Consider the following 19,601-nt stretch of genomic DNA (forward strand, 5'->3'; position numbering starts at 1 on the left):
AAAAACTTATAATAAAGGGTAAAAGCGACTTTTTATTGATATGGCAGGAAAATTACAGATCTGAAAACGAAGACAGGACTCATGAAGTACTTTTAAAAAAGATCAACTGATGAAAATATTTTTGAAAACGTTATAAAGCAACAGTTTTTAAAGAATACATCAATTGCAATTATTCCAGTCTCGGTTACTGACCAATTATTTACTATTGAAAAAGGTAGTAACATTAGATTTATTATTCTTGGGAATAAATTGTATTCAAAAAATTACCTTTAAAAATGAAGCAACCAACAGCCCCGGATCCTTTATATCCAGAATTACCAGTAGAAGATGGTCAAAATTATAGATTACAGCAAGATATCAGAAATAGAAAAAAAATTAATTAATGAGAGGGATACTCGTAAATCATTATACAAGAAATATAAACGCGGAATTAATATTACTGACGGTGTTGATACTGGTCTGATATCAACATCCGTTATTTTAGCCGGTACTAGCTTAGCTATTCCTTTTATGTTACCTTTAGGAATTGCAGCCGCTGTATGCGGAAGTTTAGGAGTATGTGTTAAATTTATTAGACGTAAATTACAATCAAAAACAAAAAAACATTATGAGATTAAAACTATTGCTGATAGTAAATTAAATAGTATAAAAGATTTAACTTCAAAAGCTTTAACAGACGGACAAATATCTGAAAATGAATTTAAATTGATTTTAGATGAATTAGATAAATATAATAAATTGAAAGATAGCATACATTCAAAACAAACAGGATTGAGTGAGACAGAAAGAAAAAAGTTAATAGAAGAGGGAAAAGCACAGGCTTTAAACGAGTTAAAAAAAGATGGTAAATGTATAATTTTATTCACTAAAGTTACAATAATTAATGATCCGCCTCCAAAATATAAAAGTTAATTTTACTATACAACTGGGTTTTTATATACACATTCACACATTAATCATTACATTGGTAAAAAGATGTTTAACCGACCAAAACACTTGCTTGGTTGCAGTAAACACTCGCTTAGATACACATAACTTTACTTAGTTACACATTTAGTCAAGTAAACAACTCCTTAGTTGCAATAAATACTCGCTTGGAGACGATAAACACTTGCTTAACTACCTAATTGTGACGTGTTCAGCGTGTATGACTCATTAGCCTGTGCAACCACTATACGACACTTGAAATGAATATGCAATATCATTGTGGTGAAAATATCATTAACTCCTAAAGAGAGACGTATTTTATTTTATCAATGTAAACCAAATACACTTTACATGTTATAATGTACAAACTTTAAAATATTCATATATACACCAATGAATATGATAAACTTACTCAATACGCTTGGCTTGTATTTGAATTTTAATGGAGTGGTATGTGATAGGTATTGATGTTTTAAAAAATTTATAATCTGGGGTATATACGATATTAAATACTGTCAGATCATGGTGAAAATATACAATTTTGCAATTTTACAATTTTTCATTTTTTTTTTATTTTTTAGAGGTCGCGGGTTCGAGTCCCGCCAGGGATAAAAAAATTTATTTTTTTTTAGGTGTGATGGAGAAGAAAATATTTTTAAAAAAGTAGGTTATAAAAAAGTGGGTATAACTGGAAATTATTTTTTTTATTTTTTTAGGGTGGGGGAGAAGAAAATATTTTTAAAAAAGTAGGTTATAAAAAAGGGGGTATAACTGGAAATTATTTTTTTTATTTTTTTAGGGTGGTGCGCTAGACTCGCTAAGTTATCATACTACTATCGATAACATATTACGATTTTTTACACTTTAATATTTATTTACTCAATTTAGATACTTATTTTGGGTAATTCGAAAGCGATTCTATTTAAGTTTTTACAAACGTTCATATTCATCTAAACAAGTTATTATCATTGTTACGCTTCACAAAATAATATCATAATAATAAACACAATTTACAAGCACATTTATGCCATTTCTTTCTGTACATTTGTAACTCTCATTATTGGCTGTTATGTCAGGTTTATAAAAACAGATGCTCTTCAGGCATCTTCATAGCCATTTTGTTGTTAAACCACAGGCGGAAACAATTATATTGCGCTGAATAGAAATTGTTACTTTTTTAGTGCGTTTTTCAAGTCATTTTTAAATATGTGCTTAATTCTACCACAGTCAGACGTGTTAATTTAGATGTTGTGCACGTATCACTATCATCTTTGTGCCCTGTCATGATTGGTGGTATTTTCCTGATTCACAAATTCAATACAAAGCACAAAAAATGTACATTAGGAACGCAGTCATTCCTGACAATAGTTGAACTAACATATAGGAGTATCTTCAACGGATATTTCGGGGGTTGGAATGTGTTCTTTACCATCTATTCTATATTAGTAACCCATAGGCGCAATCTTAAACCTTAGGCATAGACCAATTTGATGATTTTCATCAGGTTGTTCCAGTATTCCTCACTTGAATACTGTTGATTCAACATTATGATATGTCCCCTGCTGTTTAATTCTGTATCTTGACAGCTTAAATGTGATATGCATGCTTCATAACCTCTGATCACTTTTAGAATTCCATTTTATTTTGTTTCGCCCACTGTTTTCTCGTCTAATGCACATGCAATTTTTTTTTGTGGGAAGGGCCAATTCTCTAATGTTGTTAAAACTTGTGGCCCGACCCTTTTGCTTTTTTATAGTAACTATAATATCCATGTATTAACTGTAAATATATTCGTTAAAGTTTTGTAGTATGTTTACATGTGACAATGTATCTGTTTTTGTATAAAATGTAAAAGCAATAAAGTATGATTAAATATTTTTGAACTTGGGGACAATATGCCGCTTTTCGTAGAATGACACAAACGTGTCACATTGAAAATTCAATGATATCCGACAAATGAACAAATAAGCGTATGTTTCAAAATTCAAAACTTAACCAGTTTATGTTCAATGTTGAATTTTGCTTAAGCCGGTGCTAGGAAGCGTGGACGGTAGTTTGCACTTGACAATACCGTTCATGAACCGGCTCAATTAAACCGAGCCTGCAACACTTTCAATTTTGCCTTGTTGTGCTTTCTTTATGGATTCATTTTTATTTATTTTTTTTTTTTTTTTGAAAAACTGCCAAAGTTTCCTCTTGGTTGCAACAATAAATTTAACAAGAGCCCGGTTTGAGCCGGGTGATGCTTCCCGAATAGGTTATGGACACAGGAAAGTACACCTCTTGTAGTTTCAGAGTTATGTCCCTGGAAAAAGTTCAAAGTGCAATAATTCCAAAATTAGGAAAGGCAGAGTTACTGTTCTTTCCACTGCACTTCTAATCACTGTTGTCTATCAACTTATAAAGTTTCTTGTTGATATCTCTTATGGTTTCCGAGTTATGTTCCGGACAAATTCAAAAAGTAAAAATAAACAAATGGCAATAACTCCAGAATTAGGCAAGGGAGAGTTATGATTCTCTTGCACTGCACATCTACCCATTGAGATACATCTACCTACAAAGTTTCATGTTGATATCTCTTATAGTTTTACAGCTATGTCCAGTACAAGATTTTTCTAAAAGGGGAGATAATTCAAAAATGAGGCTTAACAGAGTTATGTTTTTTTTTGCAATACACTTCTACTCAATAAGATCTATCTACCTACAATGTTTCATCTTAATATCTCTTATAATTTTAGAGTTATGTTCCGGACAAAGTTCAGTGTTAAAATTAACAAAGGGCAATAACTCCAAAATTAGGACAAAAAGAGTTATTGTTCTTAGGCACTGCACATTTACCCATTGAGATCTATTCACCTACAAAGTTTCATGTTGATATCTCTTATAGTTTTAGAGTTATGCCCCGGACAAGATTTTTCTATAAGGGGAGATAATTCAAAAATGAGGCTTAACAGAGTTATGGTTCTTTTGCACTGCACTTCTACTTAATGAGATCTATCTACCTACAATGTTTCATCTTGATATCTCTTATAGTTTTAGAGTTATGTTCCGGACAAAGTTCAAAGTGTTGAAATTAACAAAGGGCAATAACTCCAAAATTAGGACAAAAAGAGTTATTGGTCTTATGCACTGCACATCTACCCATTGAGATCTATTCACCTACAAAGTTTCATCTTGATATCTCTTATAGTTTGAGAGTTATGTTCCGGACAAAGTTCAAAGTGTTGAAATTAACAAAGGGCAATAACTCCAAAATTAGGACAAAAAGAGTTATTGGTCTTATGCACTGCACATCTACCCATTGAGATCTATTCACCTACAAAGTTTCATGTTGATATCTCTTACAGTTTTAGAGTTATGCCCCGGACAAGATTTTTCTATAAGGGGAGATAAATCAAAAACCGGGCAAAATAGAGTTATGGTTCTTTGACACTGCACTCCCCCTCAATGCCCTCTACCACTGTATGAAGTTTAAACAAATTATCTCCAAGGGTTTTCAAGTTATGCTCCGGACAAGAAAACGGACGGACAGACGGACGGACGGACAGACGGACGGACGGGCAGACGGACAAGGCGCCGACTATATGCTCCCCCGAAATTTTTCGGGGAGCATAACAAAAAAACAACATTATTTTCAAGATAAAGAAACTGACGGCAGATTAACTCATCATGCTGTAATGCAATTTGTGTAAAGTTTGTTTAGCTAACGCTTCTATATTATTTTGAGAGCACAAATGTAAGCAATAAACGTGTCTAATAAAATCTACATAAAGCGACAGGGGCAGCTGCGAATATTTATTTCATTTAGGAAATGCTTTTAAAGCACTGATGTGATGTGAGCAATTTGGTTTTCCATTTCGACCTACAGAGTTATCGGTCCATTTGCGTTAAATGGCACTGCGAATGGTTTCAATGTCTCTTTTAACACCAATTTGTCCACGTGTTTTAGGAGCAAACAGAAAATATGCACAATGTCTTGTAAATGGATGGTCCGAAAGCATAAACATCTTAAATTACATTAGATTATCCCATTTTTTTTTTTTGCTTTAATTAAGATAACAGTAGAATGTTTGAAAGTATTTTTATCGGGTTAAACAATGAAATTTGTTGAAGCAGGTCATCTTGTAAATAGTTGAAAAAAAACATAGAAATAATTTTGTTAAAATTTTGTGAAATTATATTGTTTGACAAATCTTACGAAGAAAACTTAAAGCTTTTTGCGGTTTTTGTTTCTTGAAATTTGCGTAAAAGTATCAAACATTAAATTTCTTAAGTATGACAAAGGTTTTTTTTCGTTTACTCTCGGTTAATTATTGCTATCAAACTAGAGATGTATACCTTTTTGTTTTAATTTTACTTTTGTTTTCTTACAACATATATCTTACCTCGAGTTTCTTATATCTCATACACATGTAGATAAAGATATTTGTTACCAACACTATAGAAATTGTCATAAGATTCCCAAGCATCCAAAAATTTAGATAATACATTGTCGAGTCAATTGATATTTTGCTGTATAATGCTGTCCAGTGTAGTAACAGTGGGGTTAAAGTTTGCGTGACATTCCCTATGCGACTGTTGTAATCTTCAAAGAAAGACATTAACGCTATCAGTACGAGAATAACCGGAGGCGCAATAACGACTGTTCCATATGATCCAGATGGGCGCGGTACAATTATTTCTGTTTTCAACGTTGAGAACTCTCCAACTAAAATGAAAAAATATCTATTTTTTAACATGATAACCATTTTAAGTATTCAATTTTAATGATTTAGATAATAATTTTTCAGTGTAACGTTTAATGATATCATGAAACCTTTTGAGGTTATTTACTAAATACAATTCAAGTAAAATCACTTTGTTCGAACATTGAAAGTAGTAAATTGATTATATTTTTCAAATTCTGTAGATAATCATCTATTTCTTTTTAAATAAACAGTTATAAAACGGAAAATTTATATGGTTGACAGGAAAACGGATATAATTCCAAAAATATTTTGTGGTCGACGGGTCTTAAAATAGTTTCAATTACTACGAACGTATTTCAATTTGAAACCTTACAGCGAGCGTAATCTACTTTAAACTGAACAGAAACTACACATTGATAAGACAAAGCAACGTTTACAGAACGCAGCCCCCGAAACAATACAGTCGCAGAAGCAGGGAACCCAAAAGACACCGATTTAATAAAAAATGGAAGAAGACATAAAAGGGTAAAAGAAAGGAAGGGTATGAAAGAAGTAAAATGATAAGAACTAAAAGGGCCAGTACGGAAATTAAAGGATAAAGGAGTGTAAAGGAAAAGGTGGGAAAGGGGGATAGGCGAACAAATTCGGATAAGGGTTAATAATATGAAGAAAATTCTTACCGTTAACGACAATAAAATAACATAGGACATCACACAACGTGCAAACAATCAAACATTTAAAAATACAAAACACATAAACATGAACGAACACAGAGGGGTACCTCCTTGGAATTGTCAGTAGTAAAAACACCATCGGAAGTTTAAACTAGTTTTTGACACGGCTAACCTTATTCTTAGCACCTATATGTTCCTATATGAGGAGAAAGTGTAAAACAATGAATGCCTGCCCAGTGAAATTCTAACAATTGTCATGCTCTGCGAAGTATTTTAGATTCAGTAAAAAATACGAAGCAAAAAAAAAATCACAACTACCTCCGTAGAGAAACAAAACATACGAAAACTTACCAATCTTGTAGACACAAAAACAAACGCATTAATTAACATAGGCGATCAGAATGTAAAGGTGAAGAACGACCATTGGTACATAATTATATCTTAAATCAAAGTTCTATTATTCATATCCCTTATGGTGAAGAGGCAGACTGCTCATCTGGTTGGTTTGTGTCTCTGGCGGAGCTTTTTTATGTTTTGCAGCAAAAGAACGCTATTAGAGTAGATTGAATGAGAAATCTTATTTATTTTTAGCTTTATGTTGTGTATTAGACCGCATTTTAAAAGTATTTCAGTTAAGTAGAGGTGGACAGAAACTAATTCATATGATTCAGTAGTGAGGTACAAGTTATATCTTACAATATGTTTCATTTCGAAGCTTGTTGAAAAACTGTTTGTTGCTCGAGACACAACCTCAAGAACTCGTTATCTGTGTAAACATGCACCATCCATAAACAAGCTTAGCGGATGGGCTAAAATTCTTAACAGTGTTAACAAAAAGATAAAACATTTTTAATTGATGAATTTGTACCAAAATATGGTTAATATATGAAATTTTGTAAAAATATATATCACGAATGCATAGAAGATCATGGTAGTAAAGCAGGCCAATTTGGACAGTAAAGTATTCATTGCAAGGTATACAAAAAAGTGACATCATTGCAATCCATAGCATTCTACTTGTTTCAAATTCTCGTATTCCTGCGTGAGTCCGGCTCCAGCATAGTTTGACTAGGTATTTTTAAAATATCATGTAAAGGGGCTTTCTATGTTCAATGAGTGAAAATTTGTAAAATGTATAAAAATGGCTAGCTCAGAGGTTTTTGCAGCAGGACATAAAGTTGTATTATCAAGTTGTCATACCCAAATGTAAACAAAGAATCAAAAGTCGGCTGCATCTATGTATTTTGAAATCATCCTTTGATCCGTTCGTTTTTTCTGGTTCTTTTTTAAATTTTGAAGAAAAACAATGGAAAATTTGGGGATATGTTTTCTTCTGGGTTTTTGTCAGTCTGCTGTCTTTTATTGACGGGGAAGTCAATTTTATTCTAAAATTATTCACTGTTTATCACAAACCGGGGTTTTCCTTTGTACCGGGCGATATGCAAATAAGCAAATTACATCTCCTTCCGAAAACAAGCCACAAGAAATGGATTCGGTTCGCAAGTTATTAAAGAATAAACAAATAAATCTGGTTCCATCAGCACAATACTTCTCCTTCCCATAAAGGTATTGGTTTATATATGCACTATTTTGTACAGTTTGATAAGGCATAGCATTTTAGACTACATGCTTCGTTATATTATATACATTATAATGAATATTATGTATATTTTGGTGACCATTATTATCACTATAATTGTCTCAATTTGATTATATTGATAAGATCTAAATGTTGACAAACTGATACCTATACATATTATTTATCATTTTGGGGAAGATATGATGTGTGCTTCAGGACAATAGTCCTTGTTTTCAAGTCAAATACAATATGACATTAAAACGAAGTTAATTACTTATAAGTTCAAAAATAAGAACAAATACTAAAAGGTCAGTAGAATGAAATAAATATTTAAAACTAATTTAATAAACAATTATATAAGCATTACCTTCCGGATACACATATCTGGTCTCAATGCTTTTCTCCTGTGGTGAGGTCTCAGCTTTTAATGGGTCTAATGAGGGTTCTATTTCAACTGCCCTGTCTCCGTTCCAATGCAAACGCATAAGATTTGTCGTCAAAGCATCTGTATATATAAATCAATGGATGATATAACAAAAACATATTAAACATTTCGTTATGATATACGTTTTTAAAAGGACTTTAATTAATCGTTTACATACTTTCCTGATCACATATTTGAAGAAAACCAATAAATACGCCAGTTTTGTTAAAGTATGTACATTAGTCAATAAGAAATACTTACAGCTTTGGATTTCTATAGGACACTTTTGGGTGTCAAATGGGTATTTCTCAAAAGTCATAACACAATGTGACTTAATGTTAAATCTGAAAAAAAATGTATGTGTGTGTGATTTTTTGATGATAATATTTGGCAATGATATATATGTACAAAGCATATGATCAATGTTTGTAGCTAAATTTTTAAAACAAAGATCAATCAAAATAAAGCAACTTTTGTGATCAAAATCGAATACCGATTAAGCTTGTGCTGGGATAGTAGACATGATCGATATTGCACTTTTCAAATATCCTTCAAAAATAGACTTGATCACACCGGGTCTGTGATTGTCATGTTACTTTGTTGTTTCCATTGGCCCTGAGGAATCATCCCTATTTCAGATTTTTAAGTATAAGTTGAGAGACTTAATCAGGATTAAGAGAAAGGCTCTACATATTGAATAGAAATATAAAGATTTTCGTCTCCAAGCAATAAGTTTTAAAACTAATGATACACTAAAATGTGCGCCTGTTCGAATCAGCGGAAGGGATTTTTTTAAAGACTAAAAAGAAGTTATTTAATGCCAAATGTCGTCCATTTCAATATTTGAGTTAGATATTTCGTTTTAGCTTTGTAAATTTGTAAATGTCTTTACTGAAATATTTAGCATGAAAAGAAACTTAAATCATAAAGTGATCAAGGAAGAACTGACATGTAACATTTGTCTTCCGTAGTATGACGAACGGTTGTCTCATAGAAAGACATCCGTAGTCTTATCAAATGTATTTATCAAAACGTTCACTTTACTAAAGTTACTTTTAACTTAAATACACGCGGACATGCATTTATGTGTATAAGGTTTAACTGAAAAGAGTAAAATAAATGCCGTTCTAGGCACTTAAGATTCGATAAGAGGTTTGATGAATGAGTTTGTATACATAGACATCTGGGTATTCCAACGTTCGATTTACGACAGGTAGTAAAATACATAGTCAGTTGTACTGAAATTTAGCTTCCTTGTTATTATGTGAATTAACAATATTTTCAAAGCATTTGCATACATGTATATGCCCATTTATGAAGAAATATATCATTGCCTTATTTTGACATTAATACCTGCCACTGTAGAAAACACTGCCATTTTTGAAGATATATACCAACTGGTTGTTTTTAAATAAGCCATGTAAAATAGATTTTCGTTCTTGGAGAAAGTATAAGTCTGGTATCCAAATACTGTCTACTATGTCATCTCCAAATGTGAGAACGTCAAATTTGGTTTCGTTTCTTGTGAAGTCTAGCCGATGATCTGTCCAATTCATCCGAAGACTCAGTGTAAATTCAATTTCCTTAATGATCATATTAGAACATTAGCTTTTTCACTGCATGTAATTGGTTTTCTTTGATGCAATTTGCATAATAGTCGATAAGTTCATTTATTGAGGAATATCTTTATTTGTTTCAAATTCATGAAAGATGTAATTGACAATTTGACTTGTAAAAAATACTATTATATATTGTCAAACAATGTGCAACATATGATAAACATTTTATTCAAATATTCACAATTTCAAGCAAAGCCTAAGAGAACCATCGAACAAATTCGCAAACCAGCCTGATACTTGTCTCCTAAAACCGTCTGACTTTGTGTGTTTTATGTGTACAAATACACAACGATGTGCGATCTACGAGGTACACGAAAGAAATTTATAATATCGGATCAAATTTCTATATCATCACTTCTTATTTCATATATTTTTATAAATCCATTATAATTAACTTACCCTTTCCTTTTCACTTTCTGAATTAAAATCGGTAATGTAAAGTTGAACAGAAACATCGGTGACGTTATCTGCAAAAACAACAAAACATTAAACGTGCTTCAAAATATTTCAATATCGTTATCCTTTATATCTGCCAACAAGGATTGTAAATCAAACATTAAAGACTTGTATTTATAAAGAATAACGAAAACCCAATCGAAAACGTTAACAATTCTGTGACAGAACATTTCTTATTTTCTTTATTTCATTGGTTATCCTAATCAAGTATCGTAAGATACCTTTGTTTGGTGGAAAGTTTTTGTCATAATCCATTTCTTTAAAAAGATAATTCTCCAGGTCTTGTCTGAAATAAACAATAATTTAATAAAGTAACATGTCTAAAATCAAATTATTATCACTTCCATACATATCACTTCATGTTGAATAGATTGTTACTTAGCGTTTTGGCTTTCAGACACTTTTTGAGGCTGTTTGCTCAACTCTGTCATGTAGACTCATGACCCAGTAGAAGTTGTTGTTTTGTTGGTGTTGCCGTTGTTGTTGTTGAATCAGAAGTATATCTGTATATCAATATATGTTCACATCTTATAGGTTTATGTCTTTCCGTGCATTTTATTAATAATTCACAAATAAGGACATTAATTATCTTATGATTAAAAGTGTTTCAATACAGTACTGCAATTAGCTGACATATATTTACCCTGCATTTTAACCTGTATTGCAGTAATCATTAACGATTAAACTTACTGCCCCTGATTAAGAAATGTAAGTATTCGAAGAATTTTGAGGTGCTCGATATATGGTATCACATTGAGTATTACGGCTGGACCGAGTCTAAAGAGTGTAAAAAATACTCGTTTTCAATACAATTTGGTCCCAATTCTAGGTGACGTTAATCTGTTAATAAAGTCAACACAAACACATGTACTATGCAAACTCATATTGATTCAGAGTGGAATTGACATAATGACACGGGTATTTATTATTACTTGTGAATTTTTTAGGTTAAGATATAAAAATGATAGTTGCTATTGTCAAATCCAACTTCATCGACGGTTCCTTTTGTTTTTCGCCAATACTTTACTCAGGGACTTAAGCTCGTTTTTAAAATTTTAGCGGCCGACAAACAAAGGTTATAACCTCGTCCTCGTCTTCTGTCTGGGATTTGTGCATTTGGGTAATATTGCATTTCACACTTTATAATGACGATACTACTTTTTAATGATTTTGCACCGTGGTACCTCAACTTAATTTTGCATACAATTCTGACATTTTCAGGGCTGTTTTGAGAAAATCAAAGCTGAAATTGAAAAATAACTTAAATTTCAAAAGTAATAAAACGAAAACAATTGACTCCAATTCATTCAAATTACCAATCACCAAATATCGTCTCTAGATATTTTGTTTTATTTTTGCAGTCTGAAAAATATACTCGCTTCAGCACACAAAACTCCCCTTGAAGACATTTAAGTATTCTGATTTGTCTCAATTCCTAGTCGATTTTGAATGTTTCTGTCAAAAAAAATTTTATCGTCTGTAAGAACCTTTTTTTTTCTTTGTTATGAAACAATGTATTATCTATAAATCCAAATGAAATCCCTCTTAATCAAACATAATTATTTTCCTCCCGTAAAATACACAACTTTTGAAATTGGCGGCCGCTTACATTGTTACAAGCCTGATGTAATATAAACTTCCGCAAAAATTATTACGGAAATAAGGTCGGAGTGTTGTGACCTTTTTTCTACTAGAATTGTTTGTTGTAATTACTAACTTTTATATGTTTTGAATAAAATAGATTATTATAATCTACATAAAACGTTGATTTTCTAACTGTTATAATGTATTTGATGAGGGCTACCAGTGCAAAACAAATTTTGTTATTCCAGTTAATATTAAGCAAATTTCATTTAAATGATGTTTAAGAAAATCTGTGTATTTGTCGTTTAAGATGTTAGCTTTAAAAAATAGTAATCTTACGAGTAACAAAAAAATATGTTTTATTCAACAAAAAAAAAGAAAAGCATATTCTTCATAAACTAACAGCCGTCATATATGAAGTTGATATTCAATAAAAAAAATGACGTTATATATTAAAGTATTATACATTTATAAGGACTTGTTTAATACGACCACAAATGAAACATGCACCTTTTCATACATTATAGCACTGAACAGAGCAGTAATTATATTGAATTTAGATTACGATTTGTACCAACAAGGGATGCCACTCTAATACATTGAAGTCACAGTGACATGGACCTTTTACATACTAACTTCAGATGAAGAGCTGTTTTATGAGCTAAGTCAAATATTGTAAAAGGTCAAGGTGACCTCGTGAGAAGTAGATTTACAAGTGACATAGAGTTTATAAGTGTTTTTATTTTGTGAGCAAGGTCAAAGTAAGAACACATTGACATTGACCTTTGCCTTATTAACATCAAAATATGCGGAGGCTGTAGATCTCGTTGAGAAACATAAACTTATGATCTTTGAATGTCATTTTGTAGAATCGTTTTTATTGTTTTAGCAAGATACTATAAAAAGTACAAGGGGCAAGCCACATTTTTATCATATTTATTTTTAAAAGTATCCCCAATTTAGGAAATCCTTGTGCATACTAATCACGTGCAATATAAATATATACATGGCGATGTTATATGTATCTCAGGTATTATCTTGCCTGTTATCAATTAATTCAAACAAATGAGATAAAACGAATTATTTTGTAATCTCTCAAAGTTATGATTTTACATGTATATAGTACTTTTCTCGTGCATGTTTACGGGCAAACGTTATTACGTGTGGTGGATTTACGACATGTTTTTAATTAGACATTATTCATTTCTTATCTTTTATTTGGTATTATAGTGCAGTTTTGGGTAGATTTAGTGAAATAAATTACAAACATGATCTTTTGAGCGTAGCATTGCAGATTTTACAAATTAGAAAACATCAAATAAAATTTGCATTTTGTTTTCATTTTAACGTCAACTGACTTATGGCTATATAAGCGAGACCTTTCTTCATATTGCTTTTTACGAAAACAAGTGTAAACAATGTTACTATGTAATTGTTAATTAAAGGCCATACTTCTGTCAAACATTCTTATCTAAAATTCACGTTATGGTTGTAATGTTTCTTTGCAATATTTGCTGTCTTTATTTGGATCTCAAACATCATTATATTAGTTAACAGTTATCAAGACTGTATAGAAGTAAATGTTGCAGTGTTCACGAGATAACTGTGACCTAACAGTTGTTATGTTTCATTTGACACAGAAAAAACACCCTTTTGCACTGGATAACATAAACCGAGCAGGACAGCTTGGTGCAGGTACATGTCCGTTTTAAGCCGGGTTATCGGGAAATGTTTTACATTTTTATGTCTCTATTTAAATACATAATTGTATGTGATATACTGTGCAGCAATCAATTGCAGGATTAAAAGCTTTCCAAGTGCACAACTTTTATACCCGCCATTTACTTATCTATCTGCATTCATTTTTTTAGATTTACCTTGAAAATAATGTTTTGAAATTCTTAGAATACAAATTCAACTGTTGCGTGCATGAACAGTAAATCATACAGAAACAATATTTATTTTGATAAACGCATAATTTTATATGACTAGGTTTTTAGCTAACCTGACTACGAAGTGGTCAAGGTGAGATATAGTGATGGGGCTATGTCCGGCGTGTGTCGTCGTGTGTCGTGCGTCGTCGTTGGTTGTTAACAATCTAGCAGTCACAATTTTAATTGGATCATCATCAAACTTTGTCAGAACATTTAACTTTATGAAATACAGATCGAGTTCGAAGATGGGTTATCTTGGGTCAAAAACTAGGTCACATGAGCTAAAAATAGAAAAAGCGTGTTAACACTCTAGTGGCTACAGTTTTGATTCAAATTCCCTGGAAAAACTGTTCTGATGAATTTTAGTCCAGGTTTGAATGTGGGACTTCTCTGGCAAAAAACTAGGTCACAGGAGCTAAAAATAGAAAAGCTTGTTAACACTCTAGCCACTTTTTAGTCACAGTTTTTATCCAAATATTCTGGAAATTTGTCAGGATGGTTGATATGATAATTTCTAGATCAAGTTTGAAGATGGGTTATCTCCGGTTAAAAACTAGGTCACATTAGCTAAAATTAGAAAAATCGTGTTAAACTCCAGTGGCTGCAATTTTTATCCAAAGATTCTGGAAATTTGTCAGAAAGGTTATTTTGATGATTTTTTGTCAAGTTCGAAGATAGGTCATCTTCGATTAAAAACAAGGTCACAGGAGCTAAAAGATAGAAAAATCTTATTTACACTCTAGTGGCTGCATATTTGATCTAAATATTCTGAAAATTTGTCAGGAAGGTTATTTAAATGATGTCTATGTCAAGTTTGAAGATGGGTCATCTCCGGTCATAAACTAGGTCACACTGCCCGAATATGGAAAAACCATTTTAACACACTAGAGGTAACATTTGTTACTCAATTGTCATCAAACTTCGGCAGGATGCTTGTCTAAGACATTGCTTGGATGCGGTTGATGGGTCAGGGGAGCGATTAAGGGCAATCATGACCCTCTTTTTAATATTCTTTTGTGTACAGAAGCCTTAAATATCATAAATTGTATTATGGAAAAAAGTTGTCAAACACTCCAAAGAACCATGAATTATAATTGGTGTCAAACTCAGTTAATAGTCATAAGTTGTGTTATGCATGTCAATTGCTTGGATATTTTTTAGTTTAATAAAGCCAAACAGCAATCGCAGATATACCAACTAAACCTAATGATTCTTTTTTCAATAACAGACATGTCTATGAGTCAAATATCAATGCATATTTCTGCAATGAACTCTCATTTAGAAAACAATCTTTACGTTTTTTATTCATAACTATCAAATGTTGTCTTTAATTTAGATTGAAAGCAAAATTATGTTGCCTTGTTGCGACACTTCAATAAGCAGATTTTTACCTTGTTGGTTTTATAGACGAACCAAGAGTAGTAGTAGCTAATATCATCAGCACACATTGTTGTAAAAACGTCAAATGTACAGGTGTCATGGCTGTAGGTCAAACTGTAAACAGAAACAGATTAACTTTGTAATTGCATTACTTGTAAAACTCTGGGACATCTAAAAAACAAAAATTAATATATGTTAATTACATAAATGGTTTGACTGAGTCTGTTCATGCGTGATAATGTAAAAGTGCAACCTCCTCACGACCCCTAGCACCTGCTAAAGAGGTACGAGAATTCAACACAAGTGTTCAAATCATTGATTTAATATGTGAAAGAAATAATGTCCCTACTTTCATGTGACATATACTCCATAGACATTGTTTTGCAATAATAATATTAAAGACATTCCGTATGATCGTAAAATACCTGGAAGTTGGTGTCAAAATTCATATTAAAGATTGTATTTTGTTCGAATATCAGCGCTGCATTACTTAAATCTAAAATAAGATATTTTGGTAAAAGTTAAAAGAAACTTACATTCTAGATGTTTAAACTTATTTTAAAAAACAGTCCTTACACTCTAGTGTCAAAGCAAAATAATGACATCAATAAAGATGTAGTTTCTGCCAACCTGGACTTTCAATTGTGATCCGCCCCTTTTAACTATCTTAATTAAATTGTCTTTGCGCTTTCTATAATTAAAACACGCGTGACTATAACTCTTTGTACTTTGATATATCTTGTGATATCAACTGTGAAATACGTAACTCAGATTTAATGAAAGTTAAAGATAATCAACAAGATACTTAACGCCGTCGTGACATTATATAAAATTCCCTCAATGCCTTTTTTCAAAATAACAAAACGTTCAACAACTATGAAAAATATGTATCAAGATCTAACTAAAATATTGCATTCATTTACTAGTAGTATAACAATAATAATCATATGATTGAATTATAATAAGTATATAATAAGTAATTATGATTTGATCTCAATAATTTCATGTGTAATATATTTCTGATACACATAACAAACTTGTCATTCTGTTTAGAGAGCAAGAATGTTTATTTTCTTTTGGTTGCTGTAGTATCATTTACAGTTATATAGTAATGTAGTAATTAGAATTCCGTCTGGCTCCGGTGTTTCGAAAGTTTTTTATTCGAATACCCGGCAATAATCGAAGTAATTCGGCGGTTCTGTTTACATATTTTTATATTGATAAACTATCATATATTTGGCAGAACGGCAGAAGTTCAGCGATGCTTTTCCTTTTGAACTAAGTAGCGGACATTTTGCAATAAAAATGTTAAAAGAGAGCCAAGATGTCCCTAGATCGACCCATCGAACTCATCTAGAAGCATCCTGACCAAGTTTCATGACAGGTGAGTCACCAAGGTGACCACTAGAGTGTAAACAAGGAATTTCCATATTAAAGCAGTGTGACCTAGGTTTTTATCTCAGGTAACCCATATTCAAACTTGACCAAGAAATCATCAAAAAAAAACTTTCAAACAAATTTTAAGGATATTTTGATTAAAACAGTTGCCACTAGAATGTTCACAATATTATTTTGATTTTAGCTCCTTTAACCTAGTTATTCATCCGAGATGACCAATGTTCAAAGTCATCTAAGCAATAACCTAGACAAGTATCCTGACCAAGTTTAATAACAATTGAGTCGAAAATGGGACCACTAGAGTGTTAACAAGATGCTTCCTATTTTTAGCTCCTGTGACCAAGTTTTTGATCAAAGAGGACCCATGTTCAAACTCTTTTGCGCAATTACCTAGAAAAGAATTCTAACTAAGTTTGAAGATAATGGAGTCTAAAATGGGACCACTAGAGTGTTAACATGGTGTTTCCATATTTGGGCGGTGGGAACTAGTTTTTGACCCCAATGTGACCCATATTCAAACTTGACCCAGATATCACCAATACGAACTTTCAGACCAATTTCAAAGATATTTGGATATAACAATAGCCACAAGATTGTTTACAATATGTTTCTACTTTTGCTCCTGTGACCTTGTTTTTTATTCGAAATGACCCATGTTCGAATTCATCCGAGCAATTACATAGATTAACATCCTGTCTAAGTTTGATGACAATTGAGTAAAATATGCGACCACTAAAGTGTTAACAATGTTTTCCATATTTCGGCGGTGTGACCTAGGTTTCGATCTCAGGTGACCTATATCCAAAATTCACCTTGAAATCATCAAAACAAACTTTCAGAAATATAACCAGGATATTCGGAAATAAACAGTAGCCACTAGAGTGTTAACAAGATTTTAAGCTTCTCTGAATTAGTTTTTATTTGAGCTGACCCATACAATAGCCTATACAAGCAAAGTGACAAAGTTTGATAATGATTGAGGTAAAAATGTGACCGCTAGAGTGTTAAGGAAAAACTGTGGACGAACGACGGACGACGGACATTCAACGATTCTAAAAGCTCATCCTGAGCTAGCTCAAGTGAACTAAAAAGCATCGCCCGAAAAGACAATCTTTGTCATTGGCTTCATAACATGTAATGTTAAGATTAATTAACACAGTCTTGTTTCTACTTTGTTTTTTTGCTTCATTTTATCTTATTTATTTTTTTTTCAATATTAGATTTAATTATTATGTTTAAAGTCATGACACGACGCTTTGTAGAAGGAGGTTAGATAACAATTGACATACAAAGGAACTCTATGTACAAAAGAGTAAGATTATCAATTTTATTTGTTTAGAACTAGCCAATTATATCAGTATTAGAAACAGAACACATAGTCTTGCTCATTTTATCAAAAAAGAGAAACAGAATAGAACATATAACAAGAAAAGACTAAAGGACTGTTTAAAGCTTTATATAAATGACAGCCAATTAATGTTCCAATTTGAGCCTATAACATAATAATATTTAACATTTATTCAGGCTTTATCTAGTATTATATAAATTTCACTAAATAAATAAATAAATAAAAAACAAATATCAATAACATTGATTTATCGCGTTATTTAAAGATATGTTATGGTACTCTTTTAAGAATAGCTTGTCCAAATATGTATTTGTTTTTGATACAGTTGGAATGAAAGGAATGATATTGAATTTCTAAAGGCAGATTTTCCTATACAGTCTGCTGAGAGTGATAGGTGCTCTTTCTTTCCATTAATACAAAGAAACTATAAAGTTATTAACTGTTGTTTTTATAATTATTAAACTTGTAACCAATTTGTTTTTGATAATTATTACAGCTTTAGTCAATAAAAATATTGAATAGAAGAACAATACTGTGTTGTGTGCTTTTAGCTAGAGTAAATGCAAAATTTATCGTTTTTTCCCTAATGTTAATCATACATCTTTTATTGTAGGAAGAAATGGTAAACTGCTGAGTTATAAAATACCTGAACAAATAAATACACTTTAGATTGGCAAGTGGATTGAAAATCAATGATATATAAGTCAAGGAACTAAAGGATCAGTTTATAAGTTTTCGTATCTTTACACTGGAATGATTATCAACACTTCAATAAGTAGACAGTGAAACTATAATAACAACTTTTACAAAAGTAAGTAATATTTACATATTGGAAAAAAATCGGAAACTAATAAAACCACGGGGGATTCAGTCAATTTCTTCTTTCCCACTATATATAATCTAACAAGGGGTACAAGTCAAAATTGCTCAATTCATTAAAAAGTAAATAGAACGCAATATACAACAGCTTTTGATGGACATTCTTGAAAGAATCTAAAATTTAAAAAAAAACTCACTTTGATACATGGACAAGATATTGTTAAAAATAAACTTTCGTGTTTCATTTTTACACACGTTCGTAAAATTTCGGTTTGAAAAATTACACCTGTAAAACGATATCTAATGCAAACACATATAAGACACATATATGAAAGTTGAATCATGTAATCGATTAAAAATCAATCATCCACCACCATCAATGATGTAATCATTAACTTCTGGTACAAATTGTTGTAACAATATTTGTTTGTTTTGATAATTTCTATCCTCGGCTTCCATTTTGATATTGCCCGTATGCTCCAAGCGTAAATCCAACTTCCATTGGTGACTGTCAATTTCATTGGCTAATGAATAATAATAATCCGGATAATAACGCCGTATAGCCGCGACGAATAGCGGTTTTTTATCAGCCAATGAAAATACTTGCAACATAAACACACCTGCATGATTTGACAGCCAATGTAAATATGGAAATGCATATATGTTAGTTATTTCCTGCAATGTTACAGGTTTATAGTAAAACTTGGGTCGTGACACTTTTTATGTATTAACTTCTACAATAACTTTGATGGAATAGAGGATATTTTATAC

The 19,601-nt window shown here is 31.6% G+C and overlaps 1 protein-coding gene across 2 annotated transcripts; it reads right to left on the bottom strand.

Annotated features, from left to right (window-relative positions):
- Positions 1-1,820: 1,820 nt before the first annotated feature.
- On the bottom strand, positions 1,821-15,941 carry LOC132727673 (glycine receptor subunit alpha-3-like). 2 transcript variants are annotated; one of them, XM_060713241.1, is made up of 8 exons: positions 15,842-15,941; positions 15,277-15,379; positions 10,589-10,653; positions 10,311-10,378; positions 9,646-9,875; positions 8,554-8,636; positions 8,236-8,373; positions 1,821-5,635 (listed from the first exon to the last, which is right to left on the bottom strand). In XM_060713241.1, exons 2-8 carry the CDS (start codon positions 15,363-15,365, stop codon positions 5,295-5,297), a joined length of 1,014 nt encoding a protein of 337 aa, XP_060569224.1. In that variant the 5' UTR covers positions 15,366-15,379; positions 15,842-15,941; the 3' UTR covers positions 1,821-5,294. The 2 variants fall into 2 exon arrangements, with proteins under 2 accessions (XP_060569224.1, XP_060569223.1); XM_060713240.1 differs by having other exon boundaries at positions 1,822-5,635; positions 15,802-15,926.
- Positions 15,942-19,601: the final 3,660 nt, after the last annotated feature.

Source organism: Ruditapes philippinarum, unplaced genomic scaffold (genome assembly GCF_026571515.1).
Source record: "Ruditapes philippinarum isolate M1 unplaced genomic scaffold, ASM2657151v2 ctg4654_1_1_1_1, whole genome shotgun sequence".
Lineage (NCBI taxonomy): Eukaryota > Metazoa > Mollusca > Bivalvia > Venerida > Veneridae > Ruditapes > Ruditapes philippinarum.